Source organism: Colossoma macropomum, unplaced genomic scaffold (assembly GCF_904425465.1).
Source record: "Colossoma macropomum unplaced genomic scaffold, Colossoma_macropomum, whole genome shotgun sequence".
NCBI classification, from domain to species: Eukaryota; Metazoa; Chordata; class Actinopteri; order Characiformes; family Serrasalmidae; genus Colossoma; species Colossoma macropomum.
In genome coordinates, this window is record NW_023494806.1 from 261,254 (window position 1) to 286,737 (window position 25,484).

General features: G+C 44.0%; 1 protein-coding gene across 2 annotated transcripts in view; it reads right to left on the reverse strand.

Moving 5' to 3' along the window:
• The window catches only part of kremen1 (kringle containing transmembrane protein 1), an 88,345-nt gene that overhangs the window by 51,152 nt on the left and 11,709 nt on the right, over positions 1–25,484 (reverse strand). For both annotated transcript variants that reach the window (XM_036598323.1, XM_036598322.1), the window contains exon 2: positions 2,128–2,290. In XM_036598323.1, the coding sequence (XP_036454216.1) occupies positions 2,128–2,290 (163 nt within the window). The remainder of the gene's footprint in view (positions 1–2,127; positions 2,291–25,484) is intronic.

Genomic DNA, 25,484 nt, shown 5'->3' on the forward strand with positions numbered 1-25,484 from the left:
GGGACGGCCGTCAAACAAGGTTTCCCACAAACACTTCACCAACTCCACAACCCCCTATACTCCCCCACCACAGCCCCCCAGCTCTGACCGGCCCGAATAAACACTCTCTCAGAAAGCCTGCTGCAGTATTTATCTTGTGGAACAATTCAAGGCCAAATCTTCGCCTAAAAAAAAAAAAACTCCAAAAATGTGGAAGCTCAGTGTTCCGTTCTTCCCGTCTGTAAATAACTCCTCCGGTTACACTCGCGTATTCAGTCCAACCTGATGGCCATCATGACAGATACGATCATTTGGCAACTCATGAAGCTCCCATCAATCAGCTCCATCTATCCCTACTGACCTACAGCTGCTGGAAGTACCACATTCTGGGCTTCCAAAAGAGAATTCTGGAATCTCCCATTATTACCAGTTTCTTTCTCTTTAATATGTAGACATTTTAATAATCACCCAATAAAATAGGCTGAAATGTGAGTCATTGTGATGCACTGAAGAACAGTAATACAACCCTGATTCTAAAAAAGTTGGGACGCTGTGCAAAATGTAAATAAAAACAAAATGCAATGATGTGCAAATCATTTAAACCCTATTGTTCATTGAAAATAGTGCAAAGACAACAAATCAAATGTTAAAACTGAGAATTTTTATATTTTTTGAAAAATATATGCCTATTTTGGATTTGTTGCCAGCAACACATTCAAAAAAGTTGGGACAGGGACAACAAAAGACTGGTAAAGTTATGTAATTCTAAAAAAACACCTGGTGGAACATCTCACAACTAATTAGGCTAACAGGCAAAAGGTCAGTAACATGATTGGGTATAAAGAGCATCTCAGAGAGGCGGAGTCTTTCAGAAGTAAAGATGAGGAGGGGTTCACCACTCTGTGAAAGACTGCACCATCAAATAGAGCAACAATTCAAGAATAACGTTTCTCAACATAAAATAACAAATAACTTTTGCTTTTCATCATCTACAGTACATAATATCATTAAAAGACTCAGGAATCTGGAGAAATCTCTGTATGTAAGGGACGAGGCCATAAACCAGTATTAGCTGGCTGTGATCTTTGGGTCCTCAGGCAGCACTGCATTAAAAACAGACCCAATTCTGTAGTGGAAATCACTGCATGGGCTCAGAAACACTTCTGAAAAACACTGTCTGTGAACACAGTTCATCACTGCATCCACAAATGACAGTTAAAACTCTAAAACTCAAAGAAGAAACCAAATATAAACAGGATCCAGAAATGCTGCCACCTTCTCTGGGCCTGAGTTCATTTAAAATGGACTGAGGGGAAGTTGAAAAGTGTCCTGTGGTCCAACGAATCAACATTTAAAATTCTTTTTGGAAATCATGGACACTGTGTCCTCCGGGCTAAAGACCACTCAGCTTGTTATCAGTGCACAGTTCTAAAGCCAGTATTCATGATGGTGTAGGGGGGCATTAGTGCACATGGCATGGGTGACGTGCTCATCTGTGAAGGCACCATTAATGCTGAACGATATATACATGTTTTAGCAACATATGCTGCCATCCAGACGACGTCTTTTTCAGAGAAGGCCTTGATTATTTCAGTAAGACGATGTAAAACCACATTCTGCATGTATTACAGCAGCATTGCTCCATATTAAGAGTCCGGGTGCTAATCTGACCTGTCTGCAGTCCAGATCTGTCACCACTGAAAACATTTGGTACATTATGAAACGAAAAATATGACAAATGAGACCCTGAACTGATGAGCAGCTGAAATCCTGTATCAAACAAGAACAGAAAACATTTCACTTTCTAAACTACAGCAGCGTCTCCTCAGTTCACAAACGCTTACAGAGTGGTACACAGTGGTAAATATGCCCCTGTTATTTTTGGAACGTGTTGTTGGCATCAAAATGTGCATATATTTTTCAAAAACAAATGAAACTTCTCAGTTTCAACATTTGATATGTTGTCTTTGTACTGTTTTAATTAAATATACGGTTTAAATGTTTTGCATATCACTGCATTCTGCTTTTGTTTACATTTTGCACGTCGTCCCAACTTTTTTGGAACCAGGGCTGTAGTTCTGATTTATGAATAAAAGGAGAACATGCAGGACAGAGTTCCACCGTTAGAGTTCTAGGCATCAGACTGACCTGCAGAAGTTGTGAGCGCCCAGTCCTCCCTCTCCGTTCGGGTATTTGACGGTGTTGTATGGATGCTCAAAGGTCTCGTTCCAGAACAGACACGGTTTTCCTCCCTGCAGACTCGTCAGGTTCTGGCGCCCCCTGTAGTCCTCTCCGTTCACCGTGTAGCATTCTGAAAAAACAACACGCCTCACATCAGCGAGCGGCTCACAGATCTCTAAACCACACACTGTTTACACTGTTTACACTGTTTACTTCACACAGCCCAGTTAAACACTCACACTGAAGCTCTTTCAGCCCAAAGTGCTTTAAACACCTGAAAGGTTTGAGTGCTGACATCACAACAGGGGTAAAGTGGGCGTGGCCTCTGGCTTCACTCCCACTAACATTACTAACATTTACATTGTGGGATAAAAGAAACTTTATTTTCATATTTAATGTTACATATCATTCAATTTATGATGCAAATACTTTATAATTTCTAACATCTGTAAGAAGCTGTGAACATTGAGATGTTTGATGATGAATGAAGCTGTCAATAAAATAATAAGCCTCATATTCAAAAAGCACTGATCAAATATTGAGCTACTTTGAAACAAGAAGTCACTATAAATAATTACAGCTCATCGTTTAATAATATTCATCACGTTTTTGCTGTGACTTTTATAACTTGTTCTCAAAACACTTTAAACTCTTAATAAGCTTACATTTCTTAATAATAACTGTTACTGTTAATTAGAATACTGTATTCACTCTCATGTACTTTTACTGTACTTTTACTGTAAAATTGTGCATTTTTAAGCATTATTGCTGATAAAATGACAATTACAGTAGAAGAAATGATTAAAAACGTAAAACTGTCTAGAAATAAGTTCATAATATATATAGAATTATAATAGCAACAAATGTCGACTATATTTAAGATGATTTCACTTGCCAATATAATTTTTTGTGATCTTGTCTAAAACATTTCCATCTCCACTGTGTTGATCATATCATCATATTAATTTTCATCTTAATTTTCAATATTAAATAGAAGAATGATGAATGCAGTGACATGATGAATGCAATATTGTAATTAACAGTTAAAAGTTAATATTAACAAATTTAAGGTTTATTAACAATTTGAAGTGTTCTAAGAACAAGTTATGAAAGTTATGTCAAAAAAGAACTGAATATTAATAAATGATAAATAAATAAATTAGCTGTAATTATTTATTCATAGTGACGTCTCACAATGTAACTCAATATTCGATGTGTTGCTACTTTTCAAATATGAGGCTTATTAATGTATCTTCATTTAACTTCATTCACCATCAAAAACACCTCAATGTTTACAACTTCTTATGAATTCTTTATGAGCTCTAAATGCAGAAATATTCTAATATGTTAATATTCTAGAGGTTCAATCTGTAAGAAGCTGCAAACATTAAGAGCACTGAAAAAAAAACAAGAACATGTTTAAAATCGAGCGTCTTTTAAGTATTATTGCCAATAAAATGACAATTTTAGTAGGTAAAATTATTTAAAAAACGAGTTAATAAAATATTTATAATAACACCAAATGTAGACTATATTTCAGATGATTTCACTTTCCAAGATAATCTAGTCTAAAACATTTCAATCTGCACTGTACAGATTATTATTAAACAAACGTAATTAATATGAGAAGAATTTTGCTGTATTTAATCAGGTTTACATTGATTTTAAATATTCAATAGTGTTATTAACAGTAAACAGTTAATATAAATAAATAATAGGTTTATTTACAATTTAGTGTTTGAGTGTTTTGAGAAGTTATAAAAGTTCTTTCCAAAAAGTACTGAATATTATTAAACAATGAGCTGTAATTATCAATTTATAGTGACTTCTTGTCATAAAATAACTCAAGCTTTGATCAGTGTTGCTGCTTTTTGAATATGAGGCTTATTAATTTGTCAACAGCTTCGCTCATCATCAAACACGTCTCAGTGTTCACAGCTCCCTCTGTAGGAAATGAGCATCATATCAGAATATCTCTGCATGTGGATGGTGTGAAGAGCAGCGGCTGGTTCGCAGGTTAAACTCCAGAGTGAAGCATCATTTTAATCCAGAAGTCCATCCTGAGTGACGGCAGGTGCTGGACAGACGAGGCTGAGGAGGTCGTGGAGCTCCAGGCCAGTCGAGATGACCATCATCCATCATCTCACTTCAGATCACAGGACCATGAGTCAGAGCGCCAGCGCTGTTTTTTTAGCCTGTGTTAGCATGCTAGTGTGACGCAGTGGTGTGAATCATCGCGGAGGGAGCCGGGGGGCCGAGAGGGGGGGGGGTGATAATTATGAGAGAAGAATAAATCAGATATAAACAGGATCTGCGAAGGTGAAATTAGGAAATTAGGTTTGGTTGTTTTGGTGCGTCTGCAGGTCGGCCCGCCCTGAGAGCGCGACGGTGACGCCAGACCAACGAGCCTTAACCTTCTACAAGGAACAAGCAGAGAACCTCAGAAGGAGCATGGTCAGAGAGCCCGGCTCTGTCCTCCTGGACCAGCGGCAGAAAGAGCTGCTCAGCAGGGCGTCCAGCAGGAACGAGACCTTCAGCTCAGTCAAAACAAACAGCGTCACGGCTCCTTCAAAGAGTCTCCGCAGACTTCAAAGCGCCTCGTCTGCTCTGAGTGGAGGAGCCGGAATGTGGCGCGTTAGCGGCTTTGATCCGCCGGTTCTCCTGCACTCCTGAGAGGACGTTAGGTACCTCCAGCTGCTTGTGGAGATCAGGTGGAACCCACCGTGTGAGACCTGTGAGGACAGCAGGTCAGATCGGAGACCTTCACCTCGACCGCTGACACCTGATTCCTGTTCACCTGCAAACCATACAGTCTAGAACGTTTGAAGAACAATGCAATTTAAGAAGAATCGCTCAGTTCTGCTCTGCTTTAAGAAGGTCCATATTCTTGATCTAGAATTCATTGTTCTATATAGAACCACTGTCTTTACTAAAGAACCCCTGAAGAACCATCTTTTGTGTTTCCTTTGTGCACAACAAAGGAAACACACCCTCTGTGTGTATCAGCACTGAAGCTCCTCCTCATTGGGTCCCGTTTCCTCTGACGACACGCCGTTCATTTATTCTTAAGTTTTACACTACATTTATAACACGTCTATGACGCGTTTATAGCACAGTTATGTTAATGTTATGCAGAGTTCAAGTGAACAGTAACACGTTTACTGTAGGGTGCTGTTCATAACGCTACATGACACCTACATAGACTCTTAATAAATGTTTATTCCAACATCATTCGCTATTCTGATCAGTCAGCTAAAGTAGCCTTTCTGGGCTTTATGACACCTGCTGGAATAAGCATTTATAAACAGTTACGTAGGGTTATGTCAGTCATCATGACAAGCTTATGTAGGTGTCATGTAGCCTAATGGAACAGAACCCTACAGTAAAGTGTTAAAGGGGAATTCCACTCATTTTTCTAAATTCCCCCATAACTCAGTGTGTGAGGTGTAATCAGAGTGATTCAGAGAGGTTTGGTGTGAAATGGTTCAGATATCTTTACAGTGGTGGTGATAGGAACCAGGGGTCACCACTGTATCGTACTGTATCAAACTGTATAATATTGTATCGTACTTTATCATATTGCATTAAATCATATCATGTATCATATTGTATTATACTGTATCACACTATCACATTGTATTGTGTTGTATCCTGTCATACTGTATCATATCATCCTGTATTATACTGTATCACTGTATCATATATCGTCTTATTGTATCCTATTATATTGAATAATGTTGTATTGTATTGCTTTGTTTTATACTGTAACATATTGTATCACCGTGTGTTGAACTGTCTGACGAATCGTACAGTACTATAGTATTGTGACTAGCATGTTAGCTTGAGGCTAATGTGTTCTGCAGTTACAGTGCTGTACTGTGACTCTAAACAGAGTTAGTTTCTAATGTTCTACTTTTATACCATCTACATCCTTATATTTGCTGCACTGAGTCGAGACTCTGTGCTCTCGTGCTGAGATGAACGCTGTGAATCGTTACTCCTCTGATGGGGGGTCTGCAGTGCTGGGTGAGCTGGGGGGAATGTATTAAACAGTGCAGCAGAACCTCAGAACTGGAGCTGAGGAGCTTCATAATAGAGGCACGGAGGTAAAAAGAGAAAAGAAAAGCAGAGAGAGAGGAAGAGCGGTCTGGACTCCTGGTGTGGGTACAGAGATCGCTAACACTCCACCGCTAGCAGGCCAGAGAGCGGGCAGCCATCTTGCTGCTGTGGCTAACCTCTCCGAAAAAGCTTTCCAGACGGGCGGACTGAAATAAGCGGTGCCCGGGGAAGGGTAGCAATTAGCCTCAGCTGGGCTTGATGTGGTCAGGAGGCAGCATTACTCTGCGGTGCGATCAGGGGAGCGGCGAGCGGCCTGCAGGAACCAGATAAGAAGGGCCGTCAGAGATGAATAGGCGGTTCAAACCCGCGTGGGCTGGACGAGCGTTCGCTCAACGCGCCGCTGTGTGTTTGGAAAAGGCCTGATGAGCTGCACTCATCAGTGGAGGACGAGGTGTCACCAACACCACCCCCCCGACCCCCCTCCCCAAAATGTGGGAGAAACACCACGTCTGACTGTTCCTCACCGTCTCCAAGCAACCGTTTCCTCTGTATCGCCATGTGACGCCTTTGTTGTGGTTGGATTGGAGACTTTGATGGGAAACAGAGCTGCGACCGCATTAAAGATCGAAAAAAATAGAAAACCCTCCTATAAAAACGCGAGCACAGCTACGGAAAAAGAAGCTCGGACGGAGAGCAGAGGCGGACCCACCCGGAGCCACAGAACCAGAAACAAGAGGGTCTTAAAGCAGGACAGAAGTGGGTTATAGCGAAGAGTTAATCACCCTGTTATTATGTTTGTAAGGATTTGTAGCTAATTGCTTCCACATTGAGCATCCAGATGCTCTTGTATCTGTGTGAGAGGGAGAGGGAGAGAGAGAGAGAGAGAGAGAGAGAGAGAGAGGGAGGGAGAGAGAGAGAGAGAGAGAGAGAGAGAGAGAGAGAAAGAGAGAGAGAGAGAGAGGGAGGGAGAAAGAGGGAGAGAGAGAGGGAGGGACAGAGAGAGAGAGGGAGAAAGAGGGAGAGAGAGAGGGAGGGAGAGAGAGAGAGAGAGAGAGAGAGAGAGAGAGAGGGAGAGAGAGAGAGGAGAGAGAGAGAAAGAGAGAGAGAGAGGGAGGGAGAAAGAGGGAGAGAGAGAGGGAGGGACAGAGAGAGAGAGGGAGGGAGAGAGAGAGAGAGAGGGAGGAGAGAGAGAGAGAGAGAGAGAAAGAGAGAGAGAGGGAGAGAGAGAGAGAGAGAGAGAGAGAGAACAGAGAGAGAGAGGGAGAGAGAAAGAGAGAGATAAAGAGAGAGAGAGAGGGGGAGAGAGAGAGAACAGAGAGAGAGAACAGAGAGAGAGAGGGAGAGAGAGAGAGAGAGAGAGAGAGAGAACAGAGAGAGAGAGAGAGAGAGAGAGAGAGAGCTCATGGTCATGTGATCCATATAAAAACAAACAAGTGCAGAAATAAAAGCCTCCTGCCAGGGGGGAACAGCGCAGGTCATGCCATGAAAGTTCTGCGACGGCGGAACGCGGCTGAGTGCTAATTACACACAAATGTGTTCTGAGATGGAGCTGCAGACGCCGCGATCACTCGCTGAGGACGGACCCTCTGAGCGTAAACGTCGCCAGAGGGACGAGTCTCCATAAAACACACTCATCTGGTCTATTAGCCCAGCTGCCCTACACTCGGCTCTTCATGGGTTCTTTAGTAAAAGGGAATGGTTATATGTGTTTTATATAGAACCATTTTCACGCTTAAATGGTTCTTTGCCTGGTGAAATGGTTCTTCAGTTAGAGAACGTGTTGTGTATGGTTCTATTGTTATGATGTCAAGCTTGTAACAACAGCAGAACTCTTTTTTATGCTATATAGAACCACATACAACACATTCTCCCTCAGTCTGAAGAACCATTTCACCATTTCACGCTTTAGTTGAGGGGATTTAGATCTTATTGCTCTAAACAGAACCATTCCCTCAACTGAAGAACCCTTGAAGAACCATCTTTTTAAGGGTGTGTGTTTCACCACCACCAAACACTGTTTATACACGTCTGACTGTGGGGTTAAAACCGAACACCAGATTATAAATCAGACGGTGCAGTGAGGGATTAGCAGCTCTCCATCAGATTAAAGTCACTTTAGCCAATCAGCAGCACAGGAAACTACCAGCTGAGGGCACTATAGAAACCACAGATCTCCACAAACTCACCACAGAATCACCACAGATTATCATAGATCACCAGAGAATCACCACAGAATCACCACAGATTATCATAGATCATCACAGATCACCACAGATTATCATAGATCATCACAGATCACCACAGATTATCATAGATCATCCGATATCATCATAGATCATCACAGATCACCCCCAAATCACAAAAAATGACCACAGATCACCACAGGTAATCCCAGATCACCACAAAATCACCACAGATGTTGACCTGTCACGTCTATCTGCACTCCTGTTCACCACATCAGGCGACCGTTTTAGCTAAATGCTAATAGCAGCTGTGCGATACAGACACAGCACTGAAGGAAGTTCACATTATCCTGTTTTAGAAGTTATTGCAGAATTAATCTGGGATCTGCGATGGTCGGCGGTGATGGTCTGTGAGTGGTTGATCTGCATGTCAGTCAATCAGAGACGGCGGATCTTTGAGTCTTCCTGCTCTGGATGTGTATATATATATATATATATATATATATATATAGCATTGCTGTCTCACAAAGTCCTGTATCTTCGTTTTTGTTGGTTTTTGTTGTTTTTGTAATTTGAAAACTCCAGTTACTGTACGCAAAGTGTTCCAATCGCAGGAAAAATGGTCCAACGTTACCTAGGAAACAATGCTGTCAGATTAACTTGCATTATAAGAAAGTTATAATGAAGTTATTAGAATGTTTTTCCGTCTCATATCCATTCACTGTGTGTCGCTTTTTACTGGTTATTCTGGTTGTTGTGGTCTTATTTCTGGAGATTTCATAGTCAGGGTTAAATGCTGTGCTGGTTCTGATTTGGGCATATTTTTTGTCTGATCTGCTTCTGTCACTCATCTGAAATGCTCCAAAAATGCATTTTATTCTAATATTATTGATTATATATTATAATTTATATATTATGGGTGTGAAAATTCAGAAATTTCATTTGATTCTAATCAACACAGCGGTGTCTCAGTTTATCACAGAACTGAATGTTCAATATCTGAAACACTAGCTACCCACATGCTAATGTTAGCCCTGAGCTAACAAGCCAGTCAGGACACAGTAAAATGACACGCTGTGATTCGATTCACTACAATCCAGTGAGTTGTGTTCTGTGTGAATAAGAGCGTCTCTCTCTCTCTCTCAGCTGGCAAAACAAACTGGAACAAATCCATCTGGTGGAGCTACATGCTAATCCAGGCTGCTCGTCTGGCCACCAGCATCGTGTTTGAAGCAGGAGGTCAAGCGGAGTTCAGGAGGCTATTTCAGTGAGCCGTTTCTGATCGCCCAGGTTCATTTGCACATCAAAAAGCGCTTCACCTGAGAGATGCAGCGCCGTAACCCAGGTGGGGAGGATCACCGCAGGGCGCAGCAACGACGATGACGAAGGCTCGAGCAGACAGCCGGTCTCCCCTCGGCCTCCTCGTCTGTGACAGAGCGCACGGCGGGGGTCAAAACAATCTCATTCCTCCACTCGCTGCGGCTACGGCTCAAACTGGCGGCGACAGAAACACCAGGCGAGCGGAACAAATGATTCCGTTTCCGTTCGCGGGATCTCGCGCCAAACCATCTGCTCATCTCCAGAACCACATCAGAGCACAACGCAGCCATCCAGCACATCTGTCTCCGGAGGAAACAAGCTGATGCTACTCAGAACAACAGACGCTTGCAATGAGGCAGCGAGGCTCCTGCTGGAGGGAATCTACTGCAGGACACTGACCGCAGTTAGAGCTCTGAGCCTTCACAAAGTCAGAGCCTGACCTCGGGAACAGGTCAGCACTCTAAACTCAGAACCGTCTACAAAAAAACACGGAGAGAAACACTGTTATTCGTTTGGCAGGAGGGAAGTGGATTCGGACCAACTGTGCTAATCGAGTAGCTGCAGGAGTTTAGACCTGTGAAAAACCATGGAGACCAACAAACAGACCAAAAAAAAAAAAGACAAAGCAACGTAAAACAATCCTTCTTCACGCTCACTTTAACGTTGGGATGTTAGCGGACTGTTTAAGTACCAGGAAAACTTTCAAAAACGTTTTATTTCTCAAAAACAAGGAAATCAGTAACTGTGTCATTTTGGCGTTGTTTGGCGTATAAACGCTGTTTCGGTGCTGCCAGTCTCAGCGCTCGGAGAGGAGTCTCAGCGCTCAGAGAGGAGTCTCAGCGCTCAGAGAGGAGTCTCAGCGCTCAGAGAGGAGTCTCAGCGCTCAGAGAGGAGTCTCAGTGCTCGGAGAGGAGTATCAGCACTCGGAGAGGAGTCTCAGTGCTCGGAGAGGAGCCTCAACACTCGGAGAGGAGTATCAGCGCTCGGAGAGGAGTCTCAGCGCTCGGAGAGGAGTCTCAGTGCTTGGAGAGGAGCCTCAACACTCGGAGAGGAGTATCAGCACTCGGAGAGGAGTCTCAGCGCTCGGAGAGGAGTCTCAGCGCTCGGAGAGGAGTATCAGCACTCGGAGAGGAGTCTCAGCGCTCGGAGAGGAGTATCAGCACTCGGAGAGGAGCCTCAACACTCGGAGAGGAGTATCAGCGCTCGGAGAGGAGTCTCAGCGCTCGGAGAGGAGTCTCAGCACTCGGAGAGGAGCCTCAACACTCGGAGAGGAGTCTCAGCGCTCAGAGAGGAGTATCAGCACTCGGAGAGGAGTCTCAGTGCTTGGAGAGGAGCCTCAACACTCGGAGAGGAGTATCAGTGCTCGGAGAGGAGTCTCAGCACTCGGAGAGGAGCCTCAGCGCTCAGAGAGGAGTCTCAGCACTCGGAGAGGAGCCTCAGCACTCAGAGAGGAGTCTCAGCGCTCGGAGAGGAGTCTCAGCGCTCGGAGAGGAGTATCAGCACTCGGAGAGGAGCCTCAACACTCGGAGAGGAGTCTCAGCGCTCGAAGAGGAGTATCAGCGCTCGGAGAGGAGTCTCAACACTCGGAGAGGAGCCTCAACACTCAGAGAGGAGTCTCAGCACTCGGAGAGGAGCCTCAACACTCGGAGAGGAGCCTCAACACTCGGAGAGGAGCCTCAACACTCAGAGAGGAGTCTCAGCACTCGGAGAGGAGCCTCAACACTCGGAGAGGAGTATCAGCACTCGGAGAGGAGCCTCAACACTCGGAGAGGAGCCTCAACACTCAGAGAGGAGTATCAGCACTCGGAGAGTTCACTCGAAGAGCCTCAACACTCGGAGAGGAGCCTCAACACTCAGAGAGGAGTATCAGCGCTCGGAGAGGAGTCTCAGCGCTCGGAGAGGAGCCTCAACACTCGGAGAGGAGCCTCAACACTCGGAGAGGAGTATCAGCGCTCGGAGAGGAGTATCAGCGCTCGGCTTCAGAGCTGCTCGTCACGCCCACCTCAATACTTACTCCTGTCTAAGAATAGCGTCACGGCTAACCACGCTAACAACGCGGCTCTCCTGCACAGCGACTCTGACCTCCACCAAACAGACACGCAAACCATCAGAAGAGGAACCTGAACCGGTCTCGCCTCAACAAGGCTCTCGCAGCGTCCAGCGGCCGCTCGGCGTCAGGTCCGACCGATCCTCGCCTCTCCGCATCCTCTCTCTCTCTCCTCCATCTGCTTCCTCTAACGGGGAAACTCTAACGCGGCCACGTCTCACAGAGCGAGTCGCTAACGCTGCCAACAGCTTTGAAGTCTTAACGCACATAAACACGAACATTAACAACGTTAACGTCCCTCCAGCTGCTGTTTCTGACCACCGTGTCGTTTCGGTTTGACTGAAGGGCGAATCTAAAGGCTGGATGTTCAGTGGTGTTTGATGTTGAAGCGCTGAGGGCCTTTTTTCGGAGAGAGAGAGGAAAAAAGAGACAGAAATGCTCTGGATGAGCAGTCGGGGGGTCGGGGGGGTCGGGGGGGTCGGAGGCTCCGCTGTTAAACGCCCTGCAGCTCCTCACACTGACAACTTCTCATTTCACGCCTCGACCCCGACCGCAGCACGAGGAATCCTCCACCACACTTCTGCCCAGAATACATCAGCCACGAGCTCCTGTTTAAAAACTCATTTTGGGGTGTGAGAGAGCCGACGGCCTTCGGGACGCTGAGCTGAGGAGCTGCGAGTCTGGAAAGAGCAATTAAACCAACTCACCAAGAGAGAGGAGCTGAGAGGAGGTGAGAGAGAGGAGCTGAGAGGAGGTGAGAGAGAGGAGCTGAGAGAAGGTGAGAGAGAGGAGCTGAGAGAAGAGAAGAGAAGAGAAGAAAGAAGGAAAGTAAAGAGAGGGCAGAGGAGAAGAGGGAGAGAAAAGAGGACGAAGGAGAGGAGAATAAGAGGAGTGTGAAAAAAAGCAGGTGATGAAAGAGAGGATGAGGAGAGGAGGACGGGTAGTAAATCTCACAGCCACTTGATCCAAGAACACAATCAGAGATTCCGGGAGGAATCCATGCGAATTCATAAAGCCCCTCATACATCAGCAGCGCACAGAGAGAGGAGGAACAGAGAGGGAGGAGAGCAGAGAGAGAGAGGGGTCGCGCTGCAGCCTCGACCTTAAAGAGCCCATATCCTCCTGTTTACAGCGTTTGTGGTTTAAAGGACCAGAACTCTTTATCCCTCACACACAGGCTGTTTCTGTTACTGCGCCTTTAAGACTAAGATATGTAAATGAGTCTGAGCTGAAACACTCCTTATAAAGAGGCTAAACTGCTGTAGCTGAATGGGTGGAGCTAAATTGCTATAAGCTGTATAAGTTACTGCCATAAGGAAGTGAACTAAAAGACTTTGTTTTGAGTATTATTGAGTATTCTGTATTGAGTATTTTGCATTGAATATTTTGTATTGAGTATTGCTGAGTATTTTGTATTGAGCGTTGTTGAGTATTTTGTATTGAGTATTTTGTTTTGAGTATTATTGAGTATTTTGTTTTGAGTATTTTGTATTGAGTATTTTGTTTTGAGTATTTTGTATTGAGTATTATAGAGTATTTTGTATTGAGTATTATTGAGTATTTTGTATTGAGTATTGTTGAGTATTTTGTATTGAGTATTGTTGAGTATTTTGTATTGAGTATTATTGAGTATTTTGTATTGAGTATTATAGAGTATTTTGTTTTGAGTATTATTGAGTATTTTGTTTTGAGTATTTTGTTTTGAGTATTATGTTTCTTGTGCTCATGCATAAACAATAATGCCCATATCTGGATAAAGTGAACTCCTGCTCTCAGTGCAGTGTGTGAGGCCGCTGAGCTAACAGGCTCTTTTATTTACACTTCCTCTGATGCTGGTCGGGGTCTCAAAGCCAGACCTCGTAAAATTAACAGCAGAACACAGAGATAACGTCCACGCCAGGCCTGCGCTCAGCGTCCAAAACCTCTCCAGCGCAGCCAAACGAGCGGGAACCCGAGACGAGTGAGGCAGCGGCGAGAGCAGAAACAGACTGTCTGGCTCATCAGCGTCACCGCAGAGCGCTGACAGACAGATCTGGGGTCAGCATTAAAGCCACAGTCCGGTAGCTGATCAGGCGTGTTTGGTGTGTGAGGTTTGATTCTGGACTGTCCATCACACATTTGCCTGAGCTTCTTGTTGAAACTTTCTGTTCCACCTTAAATGATGCAGCAGTTACACTCAGCCGTCTGACCGTACGCGTCCACTTGCGCTGTTTCTCACCGCAGCTCTCTCTGCTGGAAATGACGGAACCGCACTGAACACATCTGGTGCTGTAAACAATCTGATAGGACCTGTTTGTTGTTGCAGACGCTGACAAGGCCTTTATTTATCAAACAGCACAGTGTGAGAGCACTGACCTCATCAGTCACTGACCTGAGATCAGGCCTCATCAGTCCATGTAGTTCTATTCACTGCTATGTAAAAGGCAAACACTGACTCCAGATCAGCATTAAATATGGGCCACTAAGACTAAAACACACACGTACGCTTTTCATGCTTTTATCATTTTCAGAATGCATCAGTCGTCCACACAAGCTAGAACGTTCGCTCGCTCGATCTCACTACCAGGCTAGCTAGCTTAGCAGGTAACCTACGAGCTCTGTGTGGTTTAAGTCTGTGTGGTTCATCGCTCGAACCACGTAAACTTCCTCCAATCAAACGCCTTCCCTCCAAATCCTCACTGTCTACAGTTCTGCATAAAGCAGATGTTTTCATTATTATTTCATTATTATATAAACTGTCATGGACTTGTAGTTTCTGCTCTCTGGTTTCAGAGAAAGCTGTTTCGTGATGAAGACTGCTGTACTGTCGCCTGATTGGCTGAACACAGTGAAGTTGAAACCTAACAGTTGGAATCTGCTGAACCTTTTCGTCGCCATCGCTCACCGGGCTACCTTTATTCAGTATTTGGCACTAAATCCAGTTAAACAGGACCAATTCTGCTCCCTTTATAATGAAACATGCAGCTGGTCAGTGTCTAAAGCACTGATGATAAACACGATATGTTCTGAAGTCATACTGTATTGTGACATCATTTATCATGACGACGATATTTGTTGTGTTATTGCCCAGTGCTATGCAGAAATTTAAAAAATCTGGTGGAATTCCCCATCTGTCCTGGCTGATGGGCCACATTTGGTGGGAACTGGAACTATCGCTTTAATATTTCCCTTTAAAGATCAGGGCCGGGCCTGACTGTATCCCTGCGTGACCCTCGACCTGAGAGCTGCGGCGGAGGATGTGCGACGGTGTGCTCGGCGGCTGGCCGACTGCGCTGGTGCAGCAAGTGGCTGCATGTGGGCGCATTGTTGCCGCCTGAAAGCGAGCCTGTTTAAAACGACTCCCACCAAACAGCCTCACTTAAGATTCCTGACAAAAAACCCGCCTGATGTGGTGGAGAAAACATGCATTAATCTGCCTCTTCCCACAGCATTCCTCCTCTCGCTCTCTCGCCTGCCTGCAGGACCTGCGCCGCTCTGCTGGTGGTTTTAGATGATTCTGATAGAACACTGGAGTTTATTGTACATCCTGACGTCCACTCCGCCCACCCACGCCCAGCTACTTTAATCCTGCAGCTCACGTGGAGGAGAACACGCTCGTGTTTGGAAGTCTGGAGGCGGCTGGACGACGACGCGCTGGAGCAGCAGGGGTCAGATTTCAAAAGCGTCATTTAGGGGCAAATCAGGGGAAACTACATTTTCTCTCCCTCCCTTTGAGACAGATGAGCCGGACGCAGCAGGTAAACAGAGCTACACCATTTCAGAACGCAGCCCGTCCCTTAAAGGGAGTCCAAGCTGCAAAACCTGCCCGAGTTGAACCCACCATGCTTTGTGACATCACAACCATGAGCACGTTTGCTTCCCCTGGTAGGGGTCAGCGAGGTCATGTAAAAATGCTTTACGACTGTTCTGGTCACATTAGAAACACCTACTTTCCAATTTTCAGGGGCTAAAATGCTGCAGACTGAGCAGACGGATGCATGTTAATGTATTTGTGACATCACAAAAAACAACAACATAACAGTCTGTTTAGTTGTTTAGTTTCCATATATGGTCTGCATGTGAGTGGGTGAGTGGGACGATAGCGCCCCCTATCTTACAATTTTTTTGCCTTTTGTTTGTTCTGTTAAAACTTCATTAAGGCTCATTTATGCTCAACATTAAACACAAATACAGACGGAGCTGCACTGCGTTCACCGTCGCCAGGTTTGTTGTTGTCAGAAACGTTTGACTCTGTTCTGCCCTCTAGTGGATGGACTGCTTAGCAAACATGTCAGCGTAAAGGACGCATCGTTTACTGTTACATCGTTTGAAACAGACGTAGATAAAGGGAGCATAAATGAGCCTCTATCCCTTAGAATTAAACAGACTGTGCCCTTAAGACTGATATATGTAAATGAGCTCTGTTCTGATTGGCAGCTCTGTATTGTGCCTCATTCAAAGAGCAGTCCAGGCTGAAACACCATGTTTCAGTGTGAATGGGCGGGGCTAAACTGGCGTAGGCTGAATAGGTGGATATATATAAATGAGCTGATTTTTGTGATGTCACAAAAACAGTGAATATAAAAAATGTGCAGTTTATTTTCCACATCGCTGCTGTCAAACCTCGTATCTCCAAAATGAGAACTTTACAGGAGAAGAAAAAACACACTTTACTTTTAATGTAAGTCAATGGAACCAGAATTCTTTACCAGTCATTTTGTTCTGTTTCTTTTGGTCCATTCATCATGAAGTTTAAATACAATGTAAAGAACAACAGTCACTTTCAAACTATGCCAAAAACTGAAAAACAACAAAAATGAGATGTGAGGTTTTGATCAGACAGCAGTGATGAACGGACTGAATGTACTACTATTTTATTTCAAGATAAAAGTGAGGAGAACTCATTTTTCCATGATATGGGCCCTTCAAGCTGCACATGGATGGAATATGAATAACACAGTTCCTCTCTAGTGTTCCTCTGCGGTGAGGTCTGCCTGTTCTGCTGTGGTGGAGGTGTTTGGGAGTCTTGGGGTGATGTTGGGAAGTTACAGCTGAGAGGAGAATAAAAAATTATCCAACAAACACAAATTATCTGAAGTTGGCCGTCGGCTTTAGAGTCTTCAAAAGAACAGGCACGCCAGACGGACTGGTGCGGACAGAGGAGAACATTCCAAACACAACGCTCCAAACACATCCACATTCCAAACACATTCCATCTCCCAGCAAACACAAACACGTACGGCACACAGGATCTGTTTGTGTAGAGAACGTGAGCTTACAGGGGTGACGTCTAGCGTGGTTCTCTGGAACATCCAAAACTCTAGAACTTCAAAGATTCATGAAATCTCTCCTAAGAAAAAATTAATAAAAGACCTTAAAGAGCCCATTTCATGGAAAACAGAAACTAAACTGCAAAAACAGCCTGTTTTGTTTGTGATGTTGCAAAAACCAACACATTATAGCCTAAAACACTTTAGCTCCACCCATTCAGCCTACAGCAGTTAGCCCCGCCCATTCAGTCTACAGCAGTTTAGCTCCGCCCATTCAGCTACAGCAGTTTAGCTCCACCCATTCAGCTACAGCAGTTCAGCTCCACCCATTCAGCCTACAGCAGTTTAGCTCCACCATTCAGCCTACAGCAGTTTAGCCCCGCCCATTCAGCTACAGCACTTTAGCCCCGCCCTTTCAGCCTACAGCAGTTTAGCTCCACCCATTCCTGCTACAATTCTAAGGAGTTTTGGTAAATGCAGTTTGGGCTCTTTAAGGAGTGATAAAGTCAGATCTGACCTGCTGACACTGAATGTAAACATAAATGATGATATAAAACAAAACAATGAAACTCCAGACTGTCTTAAAGTGTTAATGAGGCCAAAACCCTCCAGCAAACCTGCCACCTTAAAACACAACAGACGGCCTGTAGAACACCGAGCCCGACTGAGGAAAAGCCAAAGCCGCGATTAATGAAGCGAAGACTAACGAGTCCGAGTCCTCAGAGCGACGCAGTGATATTAGAGTAACGAATCGGTCTGTATTAAAATATGAGTGATTAGAAACAGCGACTCGGCTGCTTCTGCTCTTTCATCGGCGTCCAGGTGCCGCCGTTAAAACCTGACTTCACCCACAAATACTCCACACATGTGGCTCAGCTTTGGGCCAAAACCAGAACAGCACCTCAGAGAGGCTCAGTGTGGAGAGATAACCACAACACACACGGCTGCACTCACTCGCACAGTAACTGCTTACGCTCGTGTGTCTCTCCAGAGTTTGTCCTCTTCTGATGTTAACTGGCCGGTCCTGATCTCGGGTAAAGCTTAAACAAGCAGGACATCAGCCAATCACGAGGCTGATGTGGTTTCAGCCGCCCACAAAGCTAAACCGTATTTCCCACCATCTCAGTTCGGGTCGGAGAAACAGAAACCTAACAACTGAATAAAAGCTAATAACTCATCAAAAGCTAACAGCCCAGGGAAAGCTAATGACCACGCTAATGACCACGCTAATGACCACGCAAAAGCTTATCTTATCTTATTTTAATTATGATTATTTTATTATTATTTTAGTCATTTAAATACATTTTTAGTTTACCTTTTGATCTTGTTCTGCTTTTATTTTGTTTTGATTTGATTTTATTAAATTTTACATTTTAGCTATGTTTTAATTATTGTTTTATATTTTTATTGTATTTTTATGCATTTTTATTATTTCTTTTTATATACTTACCTGATCTGAGTCTTTTATTTTATTTATTAAATTTACTCTTATTATTTGATATGTTTTTACACATCATCAATCCCTTGTTCTGTATCAGCTCGGCAACATTGTAAATGAGGGTCACCCTCAATGTTTTCCGAGATTAAATAAAGGTTGATTGATTGATTGATAATGACCAAGCGAAAGCTAACAGCCGAGGGAAGCTAATGGCCAAGCAAACGTTAACGATCATGCAAAAGCTGCTGACCAATTAAAAACAACCAAGCAAAAGCTAAAATCCAAGCGATGACTAATAACTCAGCAAAAGTCAATCGTCCAGTGAAAACTAAAGACTGAACAAAAGCAAACAACTGACCAAACAGGAACGATTAAGGAAAAACTACTGACAGTAAAAACAGACTAAAGACCAAGCGAAAGCTAAAACCTGAGCAAATGTGAATTTTCATAGATCCTCGTATGTTTATAATGAATCGTGCAGCTGGTCAGTGTCTATAAGCACTGACGACATACACGATATGATCAGAGCAGCACGTTGCATTGTGATATAATTTATCATGATATGTTTATTGTCACATCGTCCGGCGCTACTACAAATCACCAACACGCCTTCAGAGCCCGAAACCTGAACCCAGGAGTGCAGCAGCACAGGTACACACACTCTCACACACTGCGGTGTGTCCTGTAATCTGCACACACTCACACACACACACACACTCACACACACACACACACACACACACACACACACACACACACACACTGTGTAAAGAAGCCGCCACACTAAAACCACATACAATTAACATTCCAGCCGTTCCAATAAACCTGCACGACTGCACCGCACAAACAGGTGTGTGTGTGTGTGTGTGTGAGTGTGTGTGTTTGTGTGTGTGTGTTTGTTTGTGTGTGTGTGTGTGTGTGTGTGTGTGTGTGTGTGTGTGTGTGTGTGTGTGTGCTGTTGTTGTTGTATATGTGTTTGTTAGGGCTGTAGCTCTGGGGGTCTGAGGATCTAAACCTGCTCAATGTTACCCCCCCATTTCTGGCCGTTACAGGAACAATGTGTAAAATCATCAGAGATGAAGGAAACAGGTTAAGCTGAAACACTTCAGACGCTTTTCCAACTTAAATAAATAAACAGTAAAGTCATAAACCTGTTTTGATTATGATCTTTCAGCGAACGCTATCACCATGGTAACGTTTACAAAAATCCAGAAAAGACACTTTTTTAACGTGTGAACGCGGCGTCTCCTCTGTTCCTCCTGACGATGAGAGCTGAGCTGCAACAAGACAGTCTGCTCTTCATCTGGGTTTGACTGAGCTTTTCTCCCAGTAAATTATGTTTAAATAATCTGACCAGAATCGTTTATCTCTGTAAAACTGACCTGAACACGGTTATTAAAACAACACCATCAGCACTGAACAGCTTACAGTGCGCAAGAGGAACGTGGCTTTCTCACAGCTCTTCTTTCAGTCGGCTGTTAGCTTTCGCTTGGTTGTTAGCTTTCGCTTGGTTGTTAGCTTTCGGTCGGCTGTTAGCTTTTATTCGATCGAGTTCATGAACCCCAGAGGGTTCATTTCCTCCACTGTAATCAAGCTGTGCATGATTGAAACACTCTCTACAACTTCAGCGTGATAGGCGGGGCTAAACTGCTGTAGGCTGAGTGGGCGGGGCTAAACTGCTGTAGGCTGAATGAGAACAAAGTCTGCTCTTTATCTCAGTGTTTTTGAGGAGGTTCTGCGGAATGTTATTAGTTTGTTTATGCAGTTTGCTGTTTGTTTAATGGGAAACGTCGACGCTCTCGAGCCGAAGCCCATCTGCCTGTGTTTATGTTTTCCCCACTGGCTGTTAATCACTGCTAATTAGCTGCTACAAAACGGCTTTGAGCATCACAGAGCCGTTTCTCCGCCTGAGGGTCTTTCTTAAAACATTGTTGTTTCTAATTAACGTTATGTTTCTCCGCACGTCTGAACGATGAGGGCGAGCTGGAGAGAAGAGGAATATGTCATCACGCAGAACCCGGTTGACCCTGCAGGCTGAGCAGAACTCTCAGCTTGAGCTGAACTTAAAGCAGGCTTTGTGTTCTTTACAGTGGTGGTGATGGTAACCAGGGGTCGCCATGACTACAACACAAATATAGACATTTTATTTACTATCCAGAACCACCAGTGAACCTACACGAGTCTTCTGAGTTTATATGAATGTTGATGATGGAAAATAGTGGAAAATCTGAAATAATACGTTTTCTTTGGGGACTATTTTGCCTCACAGCGCCCTGCATGTATCCCTCCACCATGAATGGAGTTTAAGTTCTCTAAACTATCATAAAACAGTGTCTCAGTCATCAGGCAGTGAATTCATAACCATTTCATGTAGGAACTTTCTGTGAGGGAGCTTTTAGAGGTGGACGTCTGGTTCCTATCACCACCACTGTGAACAGTTCTGACTCAGTAAGTTTATCTAGAACAGAGCGTTTCACACCAAACCACTCTGAACCGCTCTGATTACATCTTATACACACTCTAGAGAAAAGATGGTTGTTCAAGGATTCTTTAGTTAAGGCAACAGTTCTGTTTAGAACCATAAGTTCTATATAGAGCCACTTCCACATTCTTAAATGGTTCTTAGCATGGTGAAATGGTTCTTCAGATGGATAGAGAATGTGTTGTAGATGGTTCTATAGAGAACATTTTTAAACATGGTCCAATATAGCACCAAAAACGGTTCAGATCTTGGTACAAGCTTGACAATGTAATAATAGAAGAACCTTTTTGGTGCTACGGCTCTTCAGACTGATGTAGAATGTGTTGTATATGGTTCTATATAAAACCATTTTGAAAGTGGGTCTATATTGTTACAAGCTTGACATGGTAAACAATAGCAGAACCCTTTTTGGTGCTACTCAGGACCGTATACAACACATTCTCCATCAATCTGTAGAACAATTTCACCATACAAAGAAGCATTTAAGCATGCAAATGGTTCTATATAGGACTGAAGAACCCTTGAGGAACCAAGTATGTACTCAATTATGCAGCAAATGTAAAAAATGGGTGGAATTCCCCTTTAAATGTCTGCCTTTACATTCTGAATTCATTAAACGTCTGATAGTGAGTTTATTAAAGCTCAGTTACTCTCACTGATCTAGAACCGTCAGAGCTGATCTGAGATCAGTCAGATGATCAGCTCAGATCACAGTGTGGACACAGAGCTGCTCTCAGATCAGCGCAGTGAAGCGGTTTGTTTTGTCTGCGTCTGAGTTCAGGATCATCCGTTTACTTTCACGTCGATGCAGAGATAAAGAGTGTCGGAGTAACTGAGCCGCGATCTGCTCTCCAGGTCATTCGGCGTGTAGATCAGATACGAGCAGCAGTGCTGATTGTGTTTCTCTCTAACGATGCTGTTTCCACTTTATCTCTCCTCTCGCTCCATTTATCTGATCTGTCCTTTCAGCCACGCACAGACAGGCGTCTCTCTCTCCTCTCAGGCTTTTCTTCTCTCCTCTTTCTCTCTCTCTCCGTTATTGTGTGACGCGTCCTCCTTTCAGTCCTCGCTACTGTCGCCGCAACTCTCTCACGCCTTAAACGGCTCTCCTTACAGCTCGTTCTCAATCCCCGCTCTTATGATGTCACAAAACCACACATACGCTCCACCCTTTCAGCCTATAGCACTTTAGCCCCGCCCATTCAGCCTACAGCAGTTTAGCTCCACCCATTCAGCCTACATCAGTTTAGCAGTTAGCAGTAAAATTCAGTTGTAAATGTAATTCATTATGTAACTGTGTAAATAACAGTCTAATTATGTTATTACATTTATATAAACAGTAGCTCTAGAGTCGTACAGCTAAAAGGGCAACTCCACCAACTTCTCAAAACGTCTGCATGATGAACTGATTAAGATGTAAACCTCTAAAAACATCTCAACCACTGAATTACTCAGAAATGTAGAGAATTTGGTTGATTTCCCCTTCCACTTTGATTTAAAATACTGCTGTCGTTTACTTTATTTGCTTGTCGTTTTTATTTTTTAGTTGAGTTAATTTTCCTCATTCTGCTCCTTTTTCTGCTTTAAAGCCTCACATTTTTAATAATTATCTGTATCTTTTTACCCAGTTATGAATTAAAACGCTGTTATCATTCATCATATCTGTTGTCATTTTACCTCAAATTACTTTTTGTTTTAGTTTTATTCCATCCGGTCTTTTTTCTGAGTGCTGATACGAGCAGAGACAGCAGGTCTTCATTACGCAGCTGTGGAGTTGTTTAATTATGCAATTACATATATATATATATATATATATATATATATATATATATATATATATATATATATATATATATATATACATAGCAGAGAAAAGACAAGCAGACAAAATAAAACAGGAACAAAGACAGAAACAGAGAACCTTCTCCGTTTCCTCACCCAGCCTGAGAACCAGAACCAGCTCCAGAGAGAGAGAGAGGAAGAGAACAGAGAGAAGGAGAGAGAGAAAGGCAAAGAGAGAGAAAGAGGAGACAGAGAGAGAGAGATACAGAGAGAGAGAGAGAGGAAATAAAAAGACAAAGAGAGAGTGAGAGAGAGAGACAGAGAGAGAGTACAGAAAGAAAGAGAGAGAGACACAGAGAGAGAAGAGACAAAGAGAGAGAGAAAGAGACAGAAAGACAGAGAGAGAAGAGAAAGAGAGAGAGTGAGACAGACAAAGAGAGAGTAGAGAAAGAGAGAAAGAGAGAGAGAGAGAGAGATAGAAGAGAGAGAGAGAGAGAGCATCCCTGTGTGCTGTGAGTGGATCAGGTTGATCTATTCATGTCAGTCAGGTTGAGTTACTCGGCAGCAGAACTCTGAGAGCTGCTCTGATTGGCTGCAGCTCCTCTGAGGATTTACTGCTTTATAAACTGTATTCACCCCCTCGCCGCCCCCAACCCCCCCCCACCCCCTCACTGAAAAGGCAGAGCGTAAATCAGGGCTTTATCTCAGATTGCGTTACATCCCATTCAGAGCCGCCCAGTTCAGCACAGACTCTCAGACATGCAACACCACACGGAACCAACACAATAGAACCGCCGGACACAAACGGCTACGATAAAAACAACGACAAACTGAGCGCAACTCTGTCACATAAACTTCGTAAAGCTCAGAGACGCTATTAAATTACTACAGTCTTAAAAAGATGGTTCTTTAAGGGTTCTTTAGTAAAGACAAGTTCCATACAGAACCATGAACACTCAATGAGCCATTTTCATGCTTAACTTGTTCTCTGCATGGTAAAATGGTTATCCAGACTGATGGAGACTGTGTTATATATGGTTCTACCCACAGCCTTTTTGAAAAGGGCTCTATATAGCACCACAAAAGGTTCTTCTATTGTTACAAGCTTGACATCAATAGCAGAACCCTTTTTGGTGCTATATAGAACCATATATAACACATTCTCCAGCGATCTGAAGAACCATTTCACCATGCAGAGAACCAGTTAAGCGTGCAAATATTTATGGTTCTAAACAGAATCATTGTCTTTACTAAAGAAACCTTGAAGAACCATTAGCGGAAAGCGCTGTTCGTTTGTTTGATGTTCGTTGATGACGCCTTTAGAGGGTGGCGCTGAGCGACGTTTGTTTATTTGATGGCTGTTAATGACGCCTTTAGAGGGCGGCGCTGAGCGACGTTTGTTTATTTGATGGCTGTTAATGACACCTTTAGAGGGCGGCGCTGAGCGAGGTTCGTTTGTTTGATGTTCGTTGATGACGCCTTTAGAGGGCGGCGCTGAGCGAGGTTCGTTTGTTTGATGTTCGTTGATGACGCCTTTAGAGGGCGGCGCTGAGCGACGTTCATTTGTTTGATGTTTGTTGATGACACCTTTAGAAGGCGGCGCTGAGCGACGTTTGTTTGTTTGATGTTCACTGATGATGCCTTTAGTGGGCGGCGCTGAGCGACGTTTGTTTATTTGATGTTCGTTAATGACGCCTTTAGAAGGCGGCGCTGAGCGACGTTCATTTGTTTGATGTTCGTTGATGACGCCTTTAGAGGGCGGCGCTGAGCGACGTTCATTTGTTTGATGTTCGTTGATGACGCCTTTAGAGGGCGGCGCTGAGCGACGTTTGTTTATTTGATGGTTGTTAATGACGCCTTTAGAGGGCGGCGCTGAGCGACGTTTGTTTATTTGATGTTCGTTAATGACGCCTTTAGAGGGCGGCGCTGAGCGACGTTTGTTTATTTGATGGTTGTTAATGACGCCTTTAGAGGGCGGCGCTGAGCGACGTTTGTTTATTTGATGTTTGTTAATGACGCCTTTAGAGGGCGGCGCTGAGCGACGTTTGTTTATTTGATGGTTGTTAATGACGCCTTTAGAGGGCGGCGCTGAGCGACGTTCATTTGTTTGATGTTCGTTGATGACGCCGTTAGAGGGCGGCGCTGAGCGACGTTTGTTTATTTGATGGTTGTTAATGACGCCTTTAGAGGGCGGCGCTGAGCGACGTTTGTTTATTTGATGGCTGTTAATGACGCCTTTAGAGGGCGGCGCTGAGCGACGTTCGTTTGTTTGATGTTCGTTGATGACGCCTTTAGAGGGCGGCGCTGAGCGACGTTTGTTTATTTGATGGTTGTTAATGACGCCTTTAGAGGGCGGCGCTGAGCGACGTTCATTTGTTTGATGTTCGTTGATGACGCCTTTAGAGGGCGGCGCTGAGCGACGTTTGTTTATTTGACGTTTGTTAATGACGCCTTTAGAGGGCGGTGCTGAGCGGCGTTTGTTTATTTATTGTTACTCAGCATTACTGACCAGCCAAGCTGACCGTTTCAGATTCGTACTTGAATACAATTTAATGTTCAAATTAAGTCGTTTAAATCGTTAATCTGAATGTGTTTTTCTGAATTATTGGTTTAACTGAGTGAAGATAATCAGAATAAGCTGAGTTAACTGGACCGAACTGACTTCCTGACCCTCCATCCAGCCTCACTCTCCACTCTGTTTTGAGCGGTAAGGCGACAATTTGCTTCTTCACCCACAAAGTGTTCCTGGCCTGCGCCTCACTGG